Consider the following 24,596-nt stretch of genomic DNA (forward strand, 5'->3'; position numbering starts at 1 on the left):
TCAAAATTTGTTACGTATAGTTCTGTCAAAATTTACTACTTTTAATTTTGCGACATTGTTTTTTAGTCAGACAGCTCTAATAACAATCTTGGATTCAAGATACCTGCATTAGACATTAGAATTCGAGCCTAATTTAATGCAACATGAGATAAGATGTAGTTCTGAATTTGAAATCCGCTGTCTCCTCCGTCTCTCACTGCAATGCGGCAACAGCGCACTCGCTCCTGCGACTCCACATACAAGTGTCAGAAGTACAAACATTCGTTAATTCTATAATAATAATAATATTAATAATAATAATAATAATAATAATAATAATAATAATAATAATAATAATAATAATAATAGTACCTCTTGAATGAAACGTAATGTTTCACTTTACTTAAAACTCCTTTTTTCTCTATTGTTTTCTCTTCATTATATCCTGTGCTAGACTGAATTTTTCCTTTTGCGAAAACTACCTAATTAGGTTCTAAACATTTTAATTGCATGCATTTATGGAAACCCATACCACTTAACTTTCAATAAAGAGAAGACGAGTTTGTACAGACACTTTCTTGCTCCTTTTTCTATTAAAAGCTTCCTTTGCTCGTGTTTGCAGTTTTTATTGGAAAGGATAAATGCGGTAACTTCCCGTTGCTTTCCGCACACCACTCTCTCTTTCGCATCTTAATAAATACCAGGGGGCCCACCATGGAGGTGAAGAGAGTGGATTTGAGTAATTGGACCCTCCGGACTTCACCGAAATTCACCGCAAGGGTTAAAAGAAGTGGCCATTCTCCTGATTATATTGTAACGTTACTGTATGCAGCTCTCAAGCTCTGAATGTTTCCGCATCTATATATCATGCTTTATACTACGCAAGTCCAAAATTATACAAGTAGTAGTATACAGGTGTCTCAAGGATAAGCGGCGTAACTTCAGGGATATGTACCTAGCTCATAATTAAAGGTAGGAATTTATACCACAACATGAGGATAATAGGTTAGTTGTGTTTAGACTATCGTTATGTCATGAATGACGTGAAACCTGAGAAATGACCAGGTTACAACTGAATTGTGTTTTGTATCGCAGCAATGGAATGGGTATATGTTTCTTGTGCGTACAACGAATACTACGCATACCTAACCTTGTAGTCTCTGTGGGTAAATTCCTATCTTTACTCTTAATAGGTAAACAATGAAAATAATTATATCTGCTACGGTTCGGAAATGCTTGGTTTCCGACTTATATGCTTTCAAAACACGTGCTAACCAGAATGTTCTTTATCTCCCACATGTGGTCTATTCACTTCCAATTGTTCCTAAAAATTGTTAAAATGTTCACCTCCTCCCTCAATACAGGGTGCACATCGACATCTCATGGTCTCGCGAAAATGCTCCCAAATTCCGTATTATCTCACGACCTGTTACAATTCGATTGCGGACTATAGCTATAGGTACATCTAAGGGGTTTAAATCAGGTGAGCATGGAGGCCAAGTAATCCGTCCACCTCTACCGATCCACCAACTAGGATACCTTCGATTCAGATGCCTGCTGACGAGATTAAAGTGTGCGAGAACGCAATCATGTGTGTAGTGTGTTTGTTGACAAATGTTTATTGGAACTTGGGGTCCACACCAGTGGAGTAACAGAGCGTCTGGCCGCGAAACCAGGTGACCCGGGTTCGAATCCCTGTCGGGACAAGTTAGCTGTTTGAGGTTTTTCCGGGGTTTTCCCGCAACCCAATATGAGCAAATGCTGGGTAACTATCGGTGCTGGACTCCGAACTCATTTCACCGGCATTATCACTACATTTCATTCAGACGCTAAATAACCTGATATACAGCGTCGTAAAATAACCTACTAAAAAATTGGAACGTGCTCCAAGAAAACAAGCCGATTGTTTGCCAGAAAGCGTCTGTACGCCAGTCCCATAAGTCTATTTGGAAGTACATAGGGATCGAATAACATATTATATTATAAAAGCACGGACCCGGATGTCGAGGGAAAACCTCATTTGGTAAAGTAATGGAATAATCGCCTATACCTCGGAAAAGAAGCGTTTCTGGACATAGCACATGTAAAATAATTTCTTATTTATATACAAGAAATACATTCCAAAATTATGCCGCTTATTCTTAGGATATTCTGTATATTCTTCTACAGTGTATTAAAGGTTTGCATCTATTATTTTATAAATATAACGTAATCATATTCAAATACTTTTAAATCTCAGTTAATAATTTTATTTTTTTAACACTTACAGCCCTACAAAAATGTGCTAAGTACATTATGTGGACTTAAGGAAGAATACAAAATTACACGTAAGAAGAAAGAACGATATTTAAAGGTATTGAAGTGTTTACCTGAGTCAGGTTGAATGCGTAGATAACAGCATTAAGGTTCATCGACAGATATAGATTTAGATAGTCAGCGCTACTGGCAGCACTCAAGAAGATTGTGATTAGCGGTATTTCGATCGATGTAATAAAGAAGAGGATTCCCACTCCTTTAACTTCCTTATTTCTCACCATCTTTCTCGTCACATGATATCAACGTTTCTAGAGTTAAGAAAATATTATTGCAAGAAGAGTACATGTAACATATATGGCGATGGCGTGCATATGGTGGTGGTCTCCAAAGCCTCCAAAGGCATGGATTTTTCTCATACATTTTCTTGGGTGGAGACTGGGACGTTATGACCGTAGCCCAAGACAACCCCAAGAACTATTTAGACAAAATTACAAGCTACATGATAGAGACTCAAGAAGTTGTAAAAGTCTTATTTACAGGGTTTATTTACGAAGTTACTACAGTAGAGTTTTCAGTAGAGGAGACAATTTGCATGCTATTTATGTTTTTACATTAGATGCACTAATATTTCAATTAACAATGCATTCAACTACAGATTTATTCTGCGTCGAAATTCAACGTCGACGAAAAATACCCGACAAATTCTTTCCAGAGATCTCTTATTATTAGTGAGAGGGTTCTTGTACGTGACGTAAATCTACGTCACCAGGCCTACTGCTTTCCTTACTCCCAGATAAAATGATGCTAATTTTATCGCTCTGTGAAGCCCGTCTTCTTCGGCAAACCTCAGACCTAACGACTACAGTATTTCAAATAATTATCACAAGGATAATTTTGAGGAAAAATTGTTCAGGGGCCGCGTATCGACCCCGGGACCTTCCGCTTAGCGCACGAATGCTCTCCCGACTGAGGTACCCCAGGAACTATACACGACACCGTCACAATTTTTCCTTTATATCCACACAACTTAAATGGGCTGACAGGATGCCAGAACCCAACTTTCAGTGCACACAAACCCTGTGTGACTTAAATTGCGGCTTCCTGTTAACGTACCTCCAGTAACGAATATATTATGCAAATCTGGCTTTCACGTAGTAGCTCCCTGTAAAGCAGGTTTGAATAATTTCAAGGAAAAATTGTTCCAAGACCTGATCACACAATATTTGTGAGTACTCAAAGTTGGGTTCTGACGTCCTGTCAGCCCATTTGAGTTATGTGGATATAAAGGAGAAAAATTGTGACTGTGTCGTTTGTAGTTCCTGGGGTAGCTCAGTTGGGAGAGCATTCTTGCGCTAAGCGAAGGGTCCCGGGATCGATACCCGGCCCCAGAACAATTTTTCCTTGAAATTATTCAAACCTGCTTTACAGGGAGCTACTACCTGAAAGCCAGATTTGCATAATTATCACAAGGATTGTGACTTGTAAGACATTGAGCAATTACGAGACTGCTTCAAGTGCTTATAAATTGTAAAACAATGTAAACCTTTGTGTTATTAATACTGCTAAACATGATTAAATAAAAGCACAATTAAACATATAGGAGCTGCAAAACGGTTTTATCAACAGGACAATGCTAGGACTCATGTATTGCAATAGTCAATGGATTTATTATGAGACATTTTCGCAGAGAAAATAATTTCGCATGGACTATGGCCCCGACATTCCCTGATCTGACTCCTCCAGATTATTAATTCTTTTGGTGTGCTGCTAAATTGACACTATATAAAGAAACCCTAAAATACTTGATCATCTAAGATTGGCAACAAAAATTACACAAATTCTGTAACAAAATAAACTTTAATCAAAGTGTTTGTACAGCTTGATTACACATTTTTAATACTTGCATCACTAATCATTCGTTAAGTTGATTAAATAAACAACATTTTTAACTTTCCTGTGCTAATAATTAAATTATTATGGTAATTTTATCTTGACGACAAGTTTCGGCTTGTTTCCCTCCATTTTCAAATATCTAATGAAGTTTTGAGTTTCTTTCCGGTTTCTTCTGCTGATGTGTTGCTGGGGGTATTTTTGTAATTAGTAATGTTTTGTCGAAAATGTGTGCTTTCTGAAATTTATTTGCGGGTGTACGTATTTGAAACCTGAAAATGGTACAAACAACCCGAAACTAGTTTTTAATTAATATAAAATTACCATATATAATGGTTTCATTATTAACACAGAAAAGTTAAAAAAAAGTTATTTATTTAACAAATTTAAGAAATCACTAATAAAGTGTTTGATAATAAAATAAAACGAATGGCTCTGTGCCTTCAACAGAATGGGGGATACCTATTCTTAGTATCTCCTTTGCATTTATCATTATTATTATTATTATTATTATTATTATTATTATTATTACTTACTTACTTACTTACTTACTTACTTACTTACTTTCAAATGGCTTTTAAGAAACTCGGTGGTTCATTGCCGCCCTCACATAAGCCCGCCATCGGTCCCTATCCTTTGCAAGATTAATCTAGTATCTATCATCATATCCCACCTCCCTCAAATCCATTTTAATATTATCCTCCCATCTACGTCTCGGCCTCCCCAAAGATCTTTTTCCTTCCGGTCTCCCAACTAATGCATTTCTGGATTCACCCATACGTGCTACATGTCCTGCCCATCTCAAACGTCTGGATTTAATGTTCTTAATTATGTCAGCTGAAGAATACAATGCGTGCAGTTCTGCGTTGTGTAACTTTCTCTATTCTCCTGTAACTTCATCCCTCTTAGCCCCAAATATTTTCCTAAGGACCTTATACTCAAACACCCTTAATCTCTGTTCCTCCCTCAAAGTGAGAGTCCAAGTTTCACAACCATACAGAACAACCGGTAATAAAACTGTTTTATAAATTCTAACTTTCAGATTTTTTGACAGCAGACTGGATGATAAAAGCTTCTCAACCGAATAATAACAGACATTTCCCATATTTATTCTGCGTTTAATTTCCTCCCGAGTGTCGTTTATTTTGTTACTGTTGCTCCAATATATTTGAATTTTTCAATCTCCTCGAAGGGTAACTCTCCAATTTTTATATTTCCATTTCGTGCAATATTCTGGTCTCGAGACATAATCATATACTTTGTCTTTTCGGGATTTACTTCCAAACCTATCGCTTTACTTGATTCAAGTAAAATTCCGGCGTTTTCCGTAATCGTTTATGGATTTTCTCCTAACATATTCACGTAATCCGCATAGACAAGAACCTGGTGTAACCCGTTCAATTCCAAACCCTCTCTGTTATCCTGAACTTTCCTTATTATTATTATTATTATTATTATTATTATTATTATTATTATTATTATTATTGTTATTCTCATTGTTATTATTATTATGCTCATTGTTGTTGTTATTATTATTATTATTATTATTATTATTATTATTATTATTATTATTATTATTATTATTATTTTGAAGTAAGATTTAGTGGATTGAGTAGTACCACTCAACAGAATAAGGTTTTTCCACTTTTTTTGGGGGTAAATAGTAATACAGTAGGCCTAATTTTCTTTACTGTGCTGCCACTTTGTTCGTCACAATAACGCTTGGATAGTATTTAATATATAGATATGAAGAACATTGTTAGTTTCAACAAAAATAATATAATTATTATGGAGTATAATAATTATACTGTGTGTAGTTTATTTTTTCAACTGCTGCAGGCAGGCCTTCGTATGAAACTTAATTAACGCAATGCAATCCAGTGGTATTGATTTTATAAATCGTATTGTGTAGTTATTAATTATTTTAGTGCAGTAAGAATAAACAATAATTTGACAGTTTATTATATTTTTGTGTACACTTAAGGGTCCGGGTTCTTATATTTGTAACGTTTATATCTATAAACTCATTCGTCTGTTAGCTTGAGCTGCCACAGACATGGCGTCGCGCGCAATGTTCTATTTGACTGGTCCTGTATGGTCTGGTGCAGTAACTTGGGAGGGTATTGCGACTAAGACAAAATGTGCAAGGAAAAGCATAAATAATCCTCCTTGGACGATAATAATTAATTTCTCAGTAAGATAAGACTCTGCTAATGGCATCTCATAGATATATCCTCGAGCCGTTGCACAAGTGAGGCGTCAATATCGCTATCAAAATCTCTGCAAAAATTGTAACATTCTACCGAACAGACTAACAGTTAACCATTGATTCTTGTCCAACGAATTACCCGCCACACTAGAGGATGTGGTTCATGCACGAAAGGACACGGTCTCATTTTCTACACATCGTGCGAAAATACCTAACTCAGATGAGCGATGGATTGGTCGCTGATGTCCAGTAGTATGACTTCCCAGATCATTTAATCTTAATATTTTGAATTTTTTGCTATGGGGACACTTTAAGTCCTTTGTGTATACCAGACCCATCGAAAACGAACAAACATTGCAGGAGCGCGTATGCAATGTATGTCAGCAAATCGAGAGCAGTCGGGTGTGTTCACTAGCGTACGTGATTCTCTCAGACGTAGGGCTGAAGAATGTGTGACAATGCGTGGTAACCTCATAGAGCACCTTCTATAGCGCCTACTTAACAGAGGGATGAAGATAACAGGCCACAGTAAAACATAGTCCCATATCTCAACATGTATTTGTTTCCGTATGTTTATATTCATGGGCTTGGTTTTCAAGTTTTGATCAATGATACCGAGTGTTCAAATACGTCATACTTTTATTTAAATGCCCTGTACAGTCGCCATAATCAAAGTTACTTTTCCGGCATCAGGAATCCAGAAAATATTTATATCAGCAAACATCTCAGAATTTTTTGAAGCATCAAAATTGCACTGAGCTAATTGAAGGGCTCAGAGCCAAAGGCGACTAACCCACAATTACAAAATGAGTAAATAAGAGTTTATATTAAGAGGATCCTGACAAAAATGATTGGTTTCACAATTTATTTTAATTCGTCTACATTGAATAAATACAAAAAGTATCATGAATCTATAACAACAATGTATAGTTTAGAAAAAAGGCTTAATAATGAACAATACAAAATTGTGGGTTGGTCGCCTTTGGCTCTGAGCCCTTCAATTATAAGGTAGAAAGTTAAATAATAATTCATTTAAATTCACAATTGAAGATCTCCAGGGAATAAGAGTGTAACCAACAAATGTCGTAAAATACACATTTCAGGAGAAAGGAAAATAATTTCATGGACATATTTCTTTAGGCCTATATTTACTAGCAGAACCGTTTGACTAATCAAGGATACAAGTTTATCCAATGCAATAATTTATTGTTATAAATGAATGCTTCAAAATTACTTTTTCCATCTAAGTCACATATTTAATTAATTTGATGGTACATTCTTTTTCCGGATCTTCAATTATATAACGTACTGTAAAACAGGGCTACTTTGCTACAATATTTAACAACATTAAAAAAACACAGTAAATAGAAAGTAAATTGTTTAAAATTTTCAGAAAATGATTCAGTATTAAGTTCATTACTTTAGGTACTAACTTGAATTACTTTCTTTTCTTTTTGTAATGTAAAACATTTTAATGGCCTTTTGAAAAGTGGAGCAAAGTAGTCCATACAGGAGGGTGACTTTCCTCCACTTTGAAAATCAATGCTTTATAATGCGAGAAATAACATGGAGCAAACTCACAGCATTTTCATTACTTGTAATAGTGATCTCACGAATATAAATGTGTAGTTGTTGTTGTTTAGTCAACTGTCTGGACCCCACAAGTGACACCAACAAGGCATCACTCATGAGGCAACTAGGTCAGCAGTTAAATGGTTAGTTTTGTGTAGAAATTTTCAAGTTTTGTTATAAACAAGATGCTAGATAGGAGGTTACCTGCTTTAATTACAGAAAATTACAAACACCATAATTTATTTGGTCCCTACACATAAATGTTGTTTAAATAGAACTCAGTGTAACTAAAAGATGGAAATAATATACTCATAATTGATTAATAACAAATAAAAATAAAAGAACATAAGACTAAACACAACAGTCCAAACACAAAAAATGATGGTGATGATGATGATGATGATGATGATGATGATGATGATGATGATGATGATGATGATGATCAGATCTGAAAAATTGCAGTTCACAATATCGTGAAAATTTTCGTTAAACAGGTTGTTTTTCCGAAGAGGTGGAAAAATTCAAATATCTTGTAGCAACAGTAACAAATATAAATGACATTCGGGAGGAAATTAAACGCATAATAAATATGGGAAATGCCTGTTCGGTTGAGAAGCTTTTGTCATCTAGTCTGCTGTTAAAAAATCTGAAAGTTAGAATGTATAAAACAGTTATATTACCGGTTGTTCTATATGGTTGTGAAACATGGACTCTCACTTTTAGAGAGGAACAGAGATTAAGGGTGTTTGAGAATAAGATTCTTAGGAAAATATTTGGGGCTAAGAGGGATGAAGTTACAGGAGAATGGAGAAAGTTACACAACGCAGAACTGGAAGTATTGATTTCTTCACCTGATATAATTAGGAACATTAAATCCAGACGTTTGAGATTGGCAGGGCATGTAGCACGTATGGGCGAATCCAGAAATGCATATAGAGTGTTAATTGGGAGGCCGAAGGGAAAAAGACCTTTGGGGAGGCCGAGACGTATATGTGAGGATAATATTAAAATGGATTTGAGGGAGGTGGGATATGATGATAGAGAATGGATTAATCTTTCTCACGATAGGGACCGATGGCGGGCTTATGTGAGGGCGGCAATGAACCTGCGGGTTTCTTGAAAGCCATTTGTAGGTTTTGTAAGGTTGTTTTTCCTTGAGTTCTTTAGTCAAGGTTTTTAGGTTAGATATTACAGGCTAACTGCGCACCTGTCACATTTTCTTCTACAAGTCAGGTTTTCTTTTTTCGATCTCCTAATCTGATCATTCTTTTTCTGTAACTCATCTTTCATTAATTTCAATCTTTTCTTGGGACTGAGCGTACAATTGTGTTTCGAACTAATAGTATGAGGAACGTGTCAACAGTTCGCAATAACAGTTACATTCTCTGGTCCTGAGACTGCAGTACTTCTATTCAGAATCCTCATAGGGAGTTCTTATACTTATAAAATAATATTACACTACGAAAGAAAGAAATGCTACCAAATATGATGAAGTTTAAGTCAATGGAAATTAGGGGTATGTGAATTTAACTTGTTTCAACAATTGGCCTATGTGCATCAGATGTTTTGAATAATTAAAAGAGATGGAACTGCATTATATTCCAATTTTTTTTGCACGTGATTTCCAAAAGAAAACTTCTGTGAAATTTCAGAACACAATTTATGATGCCCGAATGAAATTACCTCTTCTAATGGCAGAGAGTCATCGCGACAGTAGTTCTGTTTTTTTTTTCTTTTTTTTTTAGGAAAGCTGGAAATAACGTGTATTTCATTATAGTAACTATCATTTAAAAATATCACCAGTATGTTCGCCGAAATAGTCCTAGTGCTAAATTAAATTGTATTGCCACACGATTATAAAATAATTCAATCTACATGAAAGTGCTATATATTGTTTGTATTAATTGAATGTTAAACTATTAGATGCACTTAAATATCGGTATTTACGCATGAAAAGTGATTCTGAAATCTTTCCTGAAGCGATTTGTGCAGTTATAAGCCTTACAAGAATGCATTAATTTAATTTAGGATGCTCCTTGTTAATATTCTTATATATTGCTATTATTATTTTACTATTAATAATATGACTGTATTTTATTATTATTGTAATTGAGTGTAATTAGTTACCACTGCCACCGGATATTTACCTATTTCCAGTGTGAATAAACACGTACATACGTAATTATCATAGATTCATAGATGTAGGTCATACCATATTATTTGCAGATGGCACAAAGCCCAATAACTCCAACACATTCCAATCTTCAATAGAAGAAATTCTCTTCAAAATATGTGACTAGTTCTCAGTCAATAAATTGGTATTAAATTGTAACAAAACTAACATAATTCAATTTAAATCCTGTGCAAATTCAACCTCGCAAATTTCTAGCGCAATAATTAACAGATCCCTATTAGAAACAACGACAACCAAATTTCTTGGCTTAAAAATCGATAATTTGTTAAATTGGAAAAATCATATTAAATAAATTACCCCCAAACTAAATTAAGCTTGTTTTGCTATTAGAACTATGCAAAAGATAGTAAATATCAATACCTTAAAAACATTATACTTTGCATACTTCCACTCGATAATGAGTTTTGGAATAATATTCTGGGGAAATTCCACAGATAGTAACAGTATATTTCTATTACAAAAAAGAGTAATTAGAATAATAGTAGGTGCCAAATCTAGGGAATCGTGTAGGACTATTTTCAAAAAACTACAAATAATGCCCATGGCTTGTCAGTACATCTTTTCATTAATAGTCTTCCTCGTATGTAATCGTGAAAACTTTGTAACTAATTCAACAGTTCATAGCATAAATACACGTCAAAAAATGACTTTCATACTCCATCGGCAAGTCTATCGTGCTATCAAAAAGGAGTGTGTTATATGGCAGTAAAAATTTTTAATAGCCTCCCTATCGATATAAAAAATGAAACTCAAAACATAAAATTATTTAGGGCCAAATTAAAGAAGTACCTAATTTCTCACGCCTTCTATTCTGTAAGTGAATTCATGACATTCAATAACACTTCATGAAATTGATACTAAAACTATGTGTTGTACTAGTAGACTATATTGTAAATCTCGTCTGTATATATATTTCATCTAGACTGTGACTATAAATTAAGACTTTATAATAGTATTAAGTTTTTTGACTTGTTCCATATTCTAGCTGTAAAGCAATGTATGAATACCATGGAATGTTAATAAATACAATACAATACAATACAATACAAATACAAAACTGGCTGCATTATCCCAATGACCATTTCTCCCAAAACATTTGTACCAAGGGCAATTTTCCCAATCTAATATTCCCACTGTTAATTTATCCATTTTTCCCAAGTACATATTGTAGTGAGTATCCATGGTAATGCTACTTAGGTGTAGTGAAATACGAAATATAATTTTTGCACAGATTATAATTTCACTTGCAGGAGTAAAGAAATTACTACTTAATGGACACATACAGTATACTATAGAGGAGACACAAAAATGGCAAAGATTACTGGTATTTCTCTCGAAGACAGGAATGCAGAGCTACTGCAATTACACAAGGGGTTGGAGAACAAATTACTATATTGAAAGAAAGTATTCATTCTCATGCTCCAAACCAAGAAAAAAAAATCAATGCAGAATTGGTGGCTCAAGGATGAAAAGAATTGAACTGAACACCCAGAAATACCTCCTGTACAAATTCTTCGTACAGAACTTACAAGAGTTGAATCGGGAATTTTAAGCCAGCTACAGATCGAGAAAATCTGGGGGGGGGGGGAAATCTTTATGCCGTGTTAGGAGAAGAGAACTGCGTACAGAACCAATTAATTTAGAAGATTTAGGAGAATTCCCAAACTGTTATAAGATGGCACTAGCTGGTGACAAGATAATAGAACTCTGCACCAATTAAGATCCATTGGCCACAACTTCTGTTTGTAACTGATCATATTTCATTTCTAAGTAAACAATTTTGGAAAATTATATGTTGTTTGAATTTTTTGGAAATGCAAATGCAAATGACTTTTGAGAAAAGTGGCCAGTTTAAGAATTGGGAACTTTAGTCTTGGGAAATTGCAGTTTGGGAAAAAATATCTTTGGGAAAGAGACATTGGAAAAAATTGTCACTGGGAATTACAGATTGGGGAAAATATACGGCAATCGTAATCACTATCACAACCACCTTCTAAATGCTAAACTTGCCACAAACATGGCGATGCGTAAACGGAAAGTGCTCAGTAACTATACAATGTCATTGTATCCTGCAGACCAAGCTAGCAATGACTAACCTTATTGATTTTCACGTTGTATTTGTTACGGCCGAGTATGCAAATAACAAAATTCGTTGTACTTCAATATATAGGCCTAGCACAAATTTTATATGTCCACTTCCTTTGACTTCCGAAAAACCTTGAAAGAAGTGTTTCTTGTTGCATATGTCTTACAGAAATAATGCAGCAAAATATAATTTTTTAATTAATAATGCCCCATAAAATACAAAACAATACTATTGCACAGAATGAAGATTTACCCTTATACTACTAGGTATCCAACAAGGAAAACTCAGTGAGCAGAAACCAGCGGGCGTGACTGTCTCGCGCAGATGACGTATGCTCCCGTTCCCAGCATGCTCTCACACCTACTGTATAGCATGCGCGTCGCGAGAAGTCCGAGCTGAATTTTGCTTGTAGGATACCTATACCAGTGTATAACCATATCTCAATTTTAACCAGAAGTGCCATACAATATCCGTCCTCTAAGCTATCGATTTATGCTTCTGATTAGGAATTTGAGACCGGACGGATGTGCAAGTAAAATAGAAGAGGGCCTCTTGCCCTCCTTGTCGTAAGCGTTTCCCCCCCCCCCCTTGTACGGAGGAGGGACACGAAGGCTTACACTGCAGCCTGAGGCATATTGTGCTTACCATTCCTATTCTGTGAATGAATGGATAGTCGAATGGCCGCGCTCTTGTACAAGTACAGCACGTCGCACCGTGAACTTAACCCGGGCTATTGTATGGATGATGATAATATGTGCATTAATGATGACGAAATGAGTTCGAGGTCCAACGCCGAAAGTTATCCAATTTTGCTTCAATTGGTTGAGGGAAAACCTAGAAAAATCCCAATCGGGTAACCTGTCCCAACCAGGATTTGAACCCAGGCTCGCTCGTTTCACGGTCAGACATACTAACTGTTACTCTTTGCCATTCGTATCAATATAAAAGGCCGATTTCGATAAATAGACTAGATGTATCAATATTAGAAATAATTATATTAAACGTGTAGAAAAATTGATTTTATATATTTGTAAACTATGCAAATGTATCATATAAATGAATTATATTTATTATTGAATTACTGAAATGCTCATATGAAATGTGTATAACCTATAATTGTAACTTATACTACCTCATTACTCCAAGATAGTATACTGAATAATGAAAAATAAAATGGGATTTTTATTGAAACACACATGTTCAACACCCTTCATAAAAATAGTTTTGGACGTGCTATTTTCTATTGGTCTATGTACAGCGATTCGTCGGATTTTGTCCATATGAAATATTTAACAGGTAGATATTCTAAGAATGATTTACATAAAATGTAACGTTTTTAGAAAACAATTAATGTACGTTCAATTGAAATAAGTAAAGACATTCAATAGTGAAACAACCCAAGACGGTATTGTCAGTATTTTTTTTTTTTAATATCATGTACAATAAAGTGGCAAGTGAACGGCTAAATATGTTAAAGAGGAAATGAACATCTCAATTTTCACCTGTAGGTATGTAATGTTGTCAATACCACCACCACCACCATTATTATTATTATTATTATTATTATTATTATTATTATTATTATTATTATTATTATTGCTGCTGTAAACACTGGGGCTTGGCCTCTTTCTTACACAATATTGAAGAGCCCAGGGCCCCTTAGAATCGAGTGCTAGCCTACTACTGACGAAGATAGCGAAATATCGTGTAGCAAGGAAGAAGATAATAAAATTGATGGTACTGAATATGTATTTACCTGAGTAAGGCTGAATGCGTAGTTAACAGCATAAAGGTTTAGATTTATCCATACTGCCACGGTACAGCTGTCCAACACTGTTGTCTCGACGCACAAAGGTTTGTGATTATAGCGGTATCGCGATCGATGTGATAACGAACTTAAAGAAGTAGGAATCCCCTACCACGTGACAACATTTTGTGTAATAAGAAAACTGTATTATACAAAAGATAAGAGTAAGTGACACTTACACAGAATATCTGAACAAATACAGTATATGTGTTTAAATTAGATCTGCATTTCTAATATTAGTAATTGTACAATAATTTATTTCCTGTCACCTGTGACAGTTTCAATTAGCGTCGTACTTGCGATTCTGGCCTTCAACCCCGCCTAAACATACCAATTTATTTTATTTATTTATTTATTTATTTATTTATTTATTTATATATATTTATTTATTTATTATTTTTCTAATAATTGTAACATAAAATATAATATATACAGAAAAACTTTAGCTCGCCCCTGAAAGAGTAGAACTGGTGCTCAGGGGCGGATTCCTGAACTGTAATTAATAATTATACAATACAATTTGTCTTATGTCTACTGTGCACTTATAGTATATAAATTTAAATTTACAATTTTTCAATTTTTATAAAATCCATACATAACTTTTTAAATTTAATACTAGAACTATTAGAATTGACAAGATTAGGATATTTAAATATAAATTTGTTATATATTCTTGGGCCTAAATTACTACTATGATTAAATACTGTAACAGTGTTGCATTTTGGTTCAAACAATCTTAAAGAATTCATACCTTTTGTTTCATAACTATGAGAATACAATTCAAAATTATTTCGATTTTAGTCCTATATTTTCTTAGATGAAGGGGCGATGTTGCTGTAACCATATCTTACGGAAGTCTCAACAGAAGCCGGTTCAGCTATGAATAATTAACAACTTAGAAGATAAAAAAATTAACAGGGTATAAAAATTATGATCTGTAGATTTCTCACAATGCTACATATTCTGGTAGACTTGTATGTAGAGATAAATACAAGTTACACGCATATTGTTTATAATTAGTAGTAGTAGTGGTAGTGGTGGTAGTAGTGGTGCTGATGGTGGTGGTGGTGGTGGTTGTGGTGGTGGTAGTAGTAGTAGTATTGGTAGTGGTGGTGGTGGTGATGGTAGTGGTAGTGGTAGTGGTGGTAGTAGTAGTGGTGGTAGTGGTAGTGGTAGTAGTATCGGCGCGTTAGAATTTCTATTATATAGTATCACTCACTTGTCCGCATTTCCTAATTGGTAATCAAATAGCGTTATGATTTACCGCTAGAGAGCATTATTTCATGGTAGTGTTCTGAACTGAACCAGGAAAGAAAATGAGTATCTCTGTAACTTAAACTGAAGATCATACCTGATTAATTCAATATTTTCCCAGTCTCATTCCATATGTTCTTTTTGCATATTACATTGTTATAATTATAATTTTATAATCTGTAAAGCTCTTTATAGGGTCTACTGTTGGACTAACAAAATAACCTTCGCGTCATCCATTTCATTTATACTGTACTTTCAATATTACCGCGATTGGAGGCCTCGCAATCTATATAATTTTCATGACATTCTTTATTCTGAGCTTGGCCAGTACGGAAGTCCGTTTAGAATTCTCTGGCCAGAATTCTGATCGGAATTCGGTCATGCAAACAGAGGCGATACGGCCAAGTGGGCGAAACTCCATTTAAAATAATGCAAAGAATAAAAATCCGAACGTGCTGAACGAATCCGTTCCGGTAAGTGAGCGCCTACCTTAAGCCTTCACAAGCAGGGAAAAATATAGGCTACTTTAAAATTGGACAAATAGATGTTATATTATTAAAAAAAATAATGAAAATAAAAATATTTTCGAGCATGCATGTATGAGAATAAAATAGTCTCTTCTACAGTAAAAAATTGTTGTCTATTTCTATTATATTCAACACTGACTTTCATAGAGCCGTGAAAAAAGTGACACACAATTAAATACTATTGTTTATATAAAGAAAAAACATAAACGACATTAAGACATATGCGAGACCACACCTGTGGAGTAACGGTCAGCGCGTCTAGCCGCGAAACCAGGTGGCCCGGATTCGAATCCCGGTCTGGGCAAGTTACCTGGTTGAGGTTTTTTCCGGGGTTTTCCCTCAACCCAATACGAGCAAATGTTGGGTAACTTTCGGTGCTGGACCCCGGACTCATTTCACCGGCATTATCACCTTCTTTTCATTCAGACGCTAAATAACCTAGATGTTGATACAGCGTCGTAAAATAATCCAATAAAATAAAATAAAATAAATAAAGACATGTAACATCTAATCCGCCATGACGTGAACAAAGATTGATGAAATAAATAAATAAATAAATAAATAAATAAATAAATAAATAAATAAATAAATAGATAAATAAATAAATAAATAAATAAATAAAGACATATGGGTCATATGCGGAGACTAAGAGGAAGGCCGAAAATAGGAAAGATTGGAGAATGCTGGGTTTGCAGTGAAAGACTTGCCCTTAAGCAGAACACTTTATGTATGTATGCATGCATGTATGTATGTATGTATGTATGTATGTATGTATGTATGTATGTATGTATGTAAAGACAAAGTCTACGTAGAAAATTCATTCAGTGCATAGCTATTACACCAGGTATGAGACGATATTAGCTCCCAATCACGGTAGAAGAGCTCGACTTTGATCACGGGCGCATAGCGCATCCACTTAATGGCGTCGTAACGTAGACAACAGGGATGTACAGTACATGCACATGCAGCGAATAAAGGCAGCAATTATTACAATAACTTCCGTTACTAAATTTCTGGCTATGTAATAGAGCTAATTACTAAGTTATTTAATATACATGTACATATATAAACAAATCGCAAAGGGAAGGGTGTTTTAGGAACAAAAAGAGAAATAGGAAAAGTTAATTGTATGTAAACCATTTTATTGTTAAAAGCAATTATTTATTATTTAAATACTTCACTTCATTGATTAGAGAAACTAATAGGGTCTACCTGCTCGACGTGTGTGATCTCTAAGTACTTTTGAGTATTTGTTGAAAAAATAATAATGGCAATATTGATTGAAATAGAGTATATTGATTATGTGATTGTGAAAATGTAGTCCTTACTCTCCAGTCGTGATTATGTAATGAGTTTTCTTAGAGTGATTTGTGAGATGCACGTAACACGAAAAAAAGAAATTGATTAAATTAAGATATTGAGAGCTATCGTAATTTTTGGGGTCAATCATTTAAGGGGATATGTATGACTTTTAAAACTTTCAGTCCACACCTGTGGAGTAACGGTCAGCGCGTGTGGCCGCGAAACCAGGTGGCCCGGGTTCGAATCCCGGTCGGGGCAAGTTACCTGGTTGAGATTTTTTCCGGGGTTTTCCCTCAACCCAATACGATCAAATGCTGGGTAACTTTCGGTGCTGGACCCCGGACTCATTTCACTGGCATTACCACCTTCATTTCATTCAGACGCTAAATAACCTAGATGTTGATACAGTGGCGTAAAATAACCCAATAAAATACAATAAAAAATTAAAACTTCCACAATTTCGGCCAAAATTTGTGGAATTTAAACTACAGTATATAAACAGATCTATAATAATATCATCTGTACAAAATTTGGTGCAATTAGGTTTAATACTCTTAGCTTTGAAATTATATTTTTAAGTATATTTTATATTGACGTTACTAAAAAAGCTCCTTGCATCAAAGTTTTCAAAATGTTTAGTTCATATTTGCTAAAAATCCTGAAAATAGTTATTGGAATAAAAGTGAATTAGCATTTTGGGCTTAATAATAGTATAAGTTAAAGTGCAATCAAAGATATAATATTATTTCTAAATTAAAGAAGCACGTAGTCTAATAAAAGTAAATATCCAGAAACAATACAGTCCACACCTGTGGAGTAACGGCTAGCGCGTCTGGCCGCGAAACCAGGTGCCCCGGGTTCGATTCCCAGTTGGGGCAAGTTACCTGGTTGAGGTTTTTTCCGGGGTTTTCCCTCAACCCAATATGAGCAAATGCTGGGTAACTTTCGGTGCTGGACTCCGGACTCATTTCACCGGCATTGTCACCTTCATTTCTTTCAGACGCTAAATAACCTAAGATGTTGATAAAGCGTCGTAAAATAACCTATTAAAATAAAAAACAACAATACATTTAAAATAAAGAAATAAAAGGAACCTAGATACTATCTACTGACCCAAATGTAAATTAATTTACCTTCGATGTCAATTCCGAAATGAATTTATTTCTCTCTTCTCCTGAATAATGCCTATATTTTTTTCATGTTGCGTCTCATAATGCCGTTTTATGTTGCTTTTTTTTGCAAATAATATATATTTTTTTTTTGCACAACAAACACTGGACTTCGTCACCATGTTCGAAGCATAAATATTGTATCTTCCAAGCTTCCTTGAAAGCTTCAAGCGCTTCCGTTCCGTCATGATGCGCTGTTCTAAGATCTGTACATCCTTTAGCAATGTTTACAGGTAAAAGAGCTCCGCGCGCTCGCAGCGGGCATAAAATAGCTCTCGCCCGCAATTATTAGTATCCATCGCAAGACTGTATTACACAGTCCAGACCGTACAGTGTGTTTCAAAAATCACGCATATTTTCTGCTACAGCTAAATGAAAATGTTTTTCGAAAAACGCACGCAATGTCGAATAGCATATTTAAAAAAAAACACTTTTTCACAAAAACAAATCATTCTTGATATCATTGTTGTGCGAGTTGTGACGTCATCGTAAACCGTGGAGAATAATAAATCTTTCAGATGGTATACAGAAAAATACAGGATGTCATTTAAAATATTTCCGATGACGTCACAATTCGCAAGTTATCTTGAACCTTACATCCCCTAAGTCTGTCTTTCGAACTGCTCGGTATGGCATGTACTCATCAACGTAACGGCACGGCAAGGATGCCCCTCCCTCGGGTAACGTGACTCTTTTCAGAAAACGTTGGTTCTTGCACTTTACGGCTCTCCACTTTAAAAGAACTTGATTCATTACAGACATCATCATCTCACGACACTCCGGTTTTGAGAGGAGAACATGGTTTCACAGCAGGTTTAATTAACCTGTAATGAGTAAGTATTTAAATATAATCGTGTGTACACTCTTCCTCTCTCATCTGGGCTGGGGACCGGCAATAGCGGAGTTACTACAGCTATTTCTATACATTATATAGGTCTATATAATTACACCTACAGCTGATATGTACATACTCTCATAACAATATTTTACAGGCTTATTATTTGAATTTACATTAATTTACAATTATACACAATCCATATCCCTATCATTACTGCCATCATCGTCATAGTCTTCAACGCTTGGTCCAAAATTAATTATTATGGCATCATCCATTCGGAATTATCTTCTTAATCGTAGGTACTACTTTCTGAACAAGACAGAATTCTTCGATTGTATCCCGAATGACATGTTGATCGAAGTCGTCAACTTCAACTTTACACAAGTCCTAACTCTGGAATGAAATAATATGTTTTGCAGAACTATAACGAAATGATAACTTACAACAGTAATTCATTATGTCGCTCACAGTATACACACTATTGTACATAACTATTATAGCAATAATTTCTAAACATTACATACCTATTGTTTCCCAGAGTAGTGTGAGGTTCATTTGGTTGTAATGCAATATTCTTCTTAATTCTCTTCACGGAACTAATACTTTTGCCAGAGTATTTAGCCGCTCTCTCATATTCCTTATCTAGAGGTTCCAGCAAACATTTGTTTAATTTTTCTTCCTCGCAGCACTTAATTATATTTGCGATAATTTCTCTTTCTCCGCTGTGGAAAACAGCGTTACTTTTCCTCCGCGGTGATGTCATTTCAGTGATAAGTTCGCCTACTTCGCTGTGGTTGCTGCTCCATGTTAACACTACTGGTACGCAGTGAAGGAAATAGCTCTATGTTCCTTGACAAGAGATTATGATGCGGAACATGCGCAAACAACTCAGTTGGCTCCATCCACGTTACGCGCTTCCTTCCCTCTGCCTCTCTGTCACCGCTCAGGAAGTTCAAGATAACTTGCAATAACAGTATGTATCTATAACATAAGATGGCTATGTGATTTCTTGTTATTGCACAGAGAGAAATGATATGAGTTGTTAGTCATCCGCCGTGTAGGATGGATGTAACCCGAATTGAACAGCATTCATAATATGAAAATAGCCGTCCCTCGCGAGAGAAATGCCAAAGAATGCCACAGAAAGTTGGGCTGGTAGAAGTTGTCGGGAATAATGCTCTCCCATAGGAACAGTCGCGAGGTGGGTAGGAGAGTTTCAGCGAGGATGCGAAGCAACCACAACCGACAACGGATAGGATGACCTGTGAGTGTGCGGACCAAGTGCAGTAATCGAATATCCGACGATGGACGCTGCTTGAGTTAGGGAGAGAAAGTGGAATCTAGAAACGCACCATTCACAGGATTTTACGAAACGATCTTCACTTGCGTAAAGTTGCACTCACGGATGTTTAAAAGTAGATACGATATGCAACGTGCTGCGACCACCTAGCGCGCTGGTAGCAGGAAGACCACTTCCATGGATAAATATATAATAGGATGCGAAACTGCGGTCAGCACCATCTGGCGGCAGGGGGCACAAATAAGATGATCAGCGCCCGACGTCGTAGGTATGAACATTAGAACTACGTGTTGGGTACATTACCCAGAGTTCTCTATTTATCCGTTCGAGACGATGCTCGAGAAGACAAGGTGGCACCCAGAAACTTACTAATAAGTGAAAATAAAATGATACTACGTGTGTGTATAAGCAGTGTATGTTAAACAGTGATGTTTATGGACGTTGTAAAAATAGTGTTGTTGAATGTATTGTAAAGTGATAGTAATATAATAAATTGAACTATCTAAGTAGTTTTTGCAGACTTTTCCATTGCGCTGAACAATAAATACCCAAATAATACAATCCCAATTATCTAATCTTTTGCTTTATTTTTTGTCTCTGTCTGGCTGTATTTTAATTGGTTAGTGTAAAATAGATCGTCTCTTTTATCTTCCTGTTGTCTCCGGTAAGAATTTTCAGTAGAAGATGCTGTGAGGAATAAACATGTAAATGTTTTATTTTAAATTGGGTTAGTTTTGAATATCGATGAGGGTGGGAGGGAATACTTTCTGCACAGTTTAACATTTTCGTCACCAGGTGCACTGCTAAATGCATGAAGTAATTAGTTTTTATTTTCGGTACTTGGTGCGCTGCTAGATGTAATAAGTTCGCCTACTCCCAACAGGTGGCAAAAAGATCAATTTCTACATTAGCGCCTCTAGCATGTGTTACGGGAAACTCAGTAAGTTCCGCATTCTATTATATACTTATCCATGCCACTTCCTTTCAAGAATAATTGATATCGACGAATTTTGGGCGAAGGCTTAAGAACCATCAGGTGTTCTATTACTGCACGTGACACAATACTCCGCACACTCACAGGTCTTTCTGCCCGTTGCTGTTCGCGTCCTCGAAGGAACTCTGCTACCCACCTCGCGATTGTTCGTTATGGGAGAGCATTATTCCCGACAGCTTCTACCAACTCTCTGTGGCATTCTCTGGCATTTCCCCCGCGAGGGACGGCTATTTTGTAGTGTTGTGGGATTTAATCGATTAATCTAATCCAGGGGTCGTCAGCGCAGAGCACCCTGGGGCTAGCGTATCTTACCCGCAGAGAACACAGTGCACCATGGTGCACTCGTAGCTGCTAGCGGGTATGCTCTCTTCCTGCTGCATGACGGTGCACATGGGACGGCACCGCTTACCCTTTGCACATTTCAGTGAGTGCTGACGACCACTGATCTAATCGATTAATCGATCAATTTCTGTTGTAAGATTAAACGATCAAAAATATTTAATCGAATAATAGAGTCGATTAAAATTAATCGGTTGTAGTTGATATTAATATTATTTTGTTAATACAAACTCATACTAAAAATTCCGACCATATTCTCTCTCGGAAATTGCTTACTTAAAAGCACAATAATACTGTTATTTTCTAACTGTAAACCAGGTATCATAGGAAAAATCTTTGCACAAACACTTCAGAAAGAGATGGAGATATGAGGACAGTGACCTAGTCTACCTCTGTTGAAAGGTAAAACACAATGCGAAACCCTTATTAAGTTTTATGATTTTCCAAGAAAACTTCCACCTTGTTGTCAGCTCATCTTCCTAGCATATGAAATACATAGTTTTCTGGGATTCGTCTCCCTCATCCTTTATAAAATAGCCATGTCTACACTGTGTGCAAGTGAGAGTGTAACTATCTGCTTCTCTTTCTAAAATCTGGTAGTCCACACCTGTGGAGTAACGGTCAGCGCGTCTGGCCGCGAAACCAGGTGGCCCGGGTTCGAATCCCGATCGAGGGAAAGTTACCTGGTTGAGGTTTTTCCGGGGTTTTCCCTCAACCCAACATGAGCAAATGCTGGGTAACTTTCGGTGTTGGACCCCGGACTCATTTCACCGGCATTATCACCTTCATATCATTCAGACGCTAAATAACCTAGATGTTGATACAGAGTCGTAAAATAACCCAATAAAAAATCTGGTAATTCGATTACAATAGGGGCCAGTCTTCTGTTTCGACCGCTGTACTTTTGCAGGTGCTTGCAGTTTCTGTACTGAGTTTGTATATGACGGTTGTGTGTTTACTTTGATAAAGAAAAAAATCAGTTTTCTGTGGTCTATGAAAAGTGTAAACTCCATTATGTCATATGAGAATTTGAGAGGTAAACTCGGTGAAACGTTTGAATTTAAATTGAACGATTGTGGAGAAGTGCTTGACATAAAAAAAGTTTTTTCGTGTTTAGTGATGCAGGAAACATTGTTACTAAACGTAGAGCGGCACTTAATTCAGAGCATGTGAATGCACTTACATGTTTAAAATCATGGATGAAGCAGTATTAACTAGGTGAGTCTTCATACTTTTTGTTATTTATGTTTGTCTCAAAAATTCCCGGAGAAATTGACACAATAAATTATAAGCCTCACAATAAATATGTTAGTAAGTAATTAAAATAGTTGTTTTGTAATATAACGATACAATATATACAGATATACATTTAATACTTATGCTTATCACAGAACACAAGTTAAATTTAACAATAATTGTGTATTACAGTATATTAAAACATTTTTTCATTAATCGATTAAATTCCAATAGTTAATCGATTAAATATTTTGATCGATCGACAGCACTACTATTTTGATATAAGAACTCTGTTCAAGTCGTGCTACAACAATACTGCACAGCGGTTGACTAATAACTGATACATTGCTCTCTGTACAATAAAAGGAAATCACAGTGCCATCTTCTGTTGTGGACACATACTATGAATGCCACTGTTTCCTTGAGACATAATATGACATTTTGTGATACTATCGCTTCCTTAAAAAATAGTTGCCATGACTTATGCCCCAACCTTTGCATATCTCTCAAAATATTATTCTTTAGGTCAAGCTATGGCGAGATTATATTAAATCTGTATTCTGTATATAATATAATTAATATGTTCTGAATGTGTGAGAAGTGAATTTTCAAGTCATATTAAAAAAAAAAAACAAGTTACGATATAAGCGGGCGTACAGTGGTCAAGGGGTGAAAAATCCTCCTATATAAATTAAGTTATACATATTGATTCTTTGGTATGACCAATAAAAAAATCAATTTTAGCTCACCGTGACATCCCAAGGAGTTCAGAATGGGAACAAGTGAATTCCCTATTTATTGTTAACTGTCTTTAAAAGTCAAATGAAAGCACACATGCACAGGCAATTACGTGAAATGTAGGATCAGCACAACTTCAGATCAGTATATGCTAAGCGGGCGTATAGGGAACGGAGTGTGTGTTTTTATTTAGCTACACTTCAAGACAATGCTAATTAAAAACGAAAACAATTGAACGTAAGACACATGATGAAATTTTTTCTGTTCGGTGCCTGATATTCAGTTGTTCTAAATTGAGTTAACCCTGGGAGATATTTTGGCTAAGATGTAAGCCATGTAAGTGACGCTTTTAAAGATTATTTTTTAGAGAAGAGGAAAGCTTGGTAAAGACTATTCATTTTGATTTTCTATAGTTGAGTTGCTGAGATCTCCGAAAGTATAGAAGCAAAGAGGAAAACGCGGGCAACGCCGGGTGTTTTAAATTAGTATATGATATACCTAAATACAACGTAGGAGATTTTTTCCACATTTTTTAGCGTTGTCTTACTGGACAGTCTTTCATTGGCGGGTTTCTCCCTAACACAGTGAGATCTATCACTCACGTAGCTCCGGGTTAAAGTATCCTTTTTCTGCCACGAGATGTAGACCAAATGGCCAGTTCCGTCTAAAACGTTCATACAGTTTACCCAACGAATTACAGTCTACCAACACTTCTTTTGTCTCTCGGCACATAGTTGAAAATCACCTTCCATAGTCGGTGATTTTCTATTACTTGTTTTCGATTTTGTATTCCTTATTAAAAACTTATATTTCATCCTTATGTTTTCGCATCTTTGATAGTTCAGCAATGTGCACAATACTATAATGCTGAGGAATTCCATTGCACTCCTTTCCAGTTTTCATTTC

At 35.7% G+C, this 24,596-nt stretch overlaps 1 protein-coding gene across 4 annotated transcripts in view; it reads right to left on the reverse strand.

Moving 5' to 3' along the window:
* LOC138696154 (serine-rich adhesin for platelets-like) overlaps positions 1-14,063 on the reverse strand; it is a 71,364-nt gene extending 57,301 nt beyond the window's left edge. For 3 of the 4 annotated variants that reach the window (XM_069820725.1, XM_069820724.1, XM_069820723.1), the window contains exon 1: positions 13,943-14,053. In XM_069820725.1, coding sequence (XP_069676826.1) covers positions 13,943-13,974 — 32 coding nt within the window. In that variant the 5' untranslated portion in view covers positions 13,975-14,053. Of the gene's footprint in view, positions 1-13,942 lie in introns of all 4 variants that reach the window. The other variant, XM_069820722.1, reaches the window with a different exon arrangement.
* Positions 14,064-24,596: the final 10,533 nt, after the last annotated feature.

The sequence above is a fragment of the Periplaneta americana genome, chromosome 3 (assembly GCF_040183065.1).
Source record: "Periplaneta americana isolate PAMFEO1 chromosome 3, P.americana_PAMFEO1_priV1, whole genome shotgun sequence".
Classification (NCBI taxonomy): Eukaryota; Metazoa; Arthropoda; class Insecta; order Blattodea; family Blattidae; genus Periplaneta; species Periplaneta americana.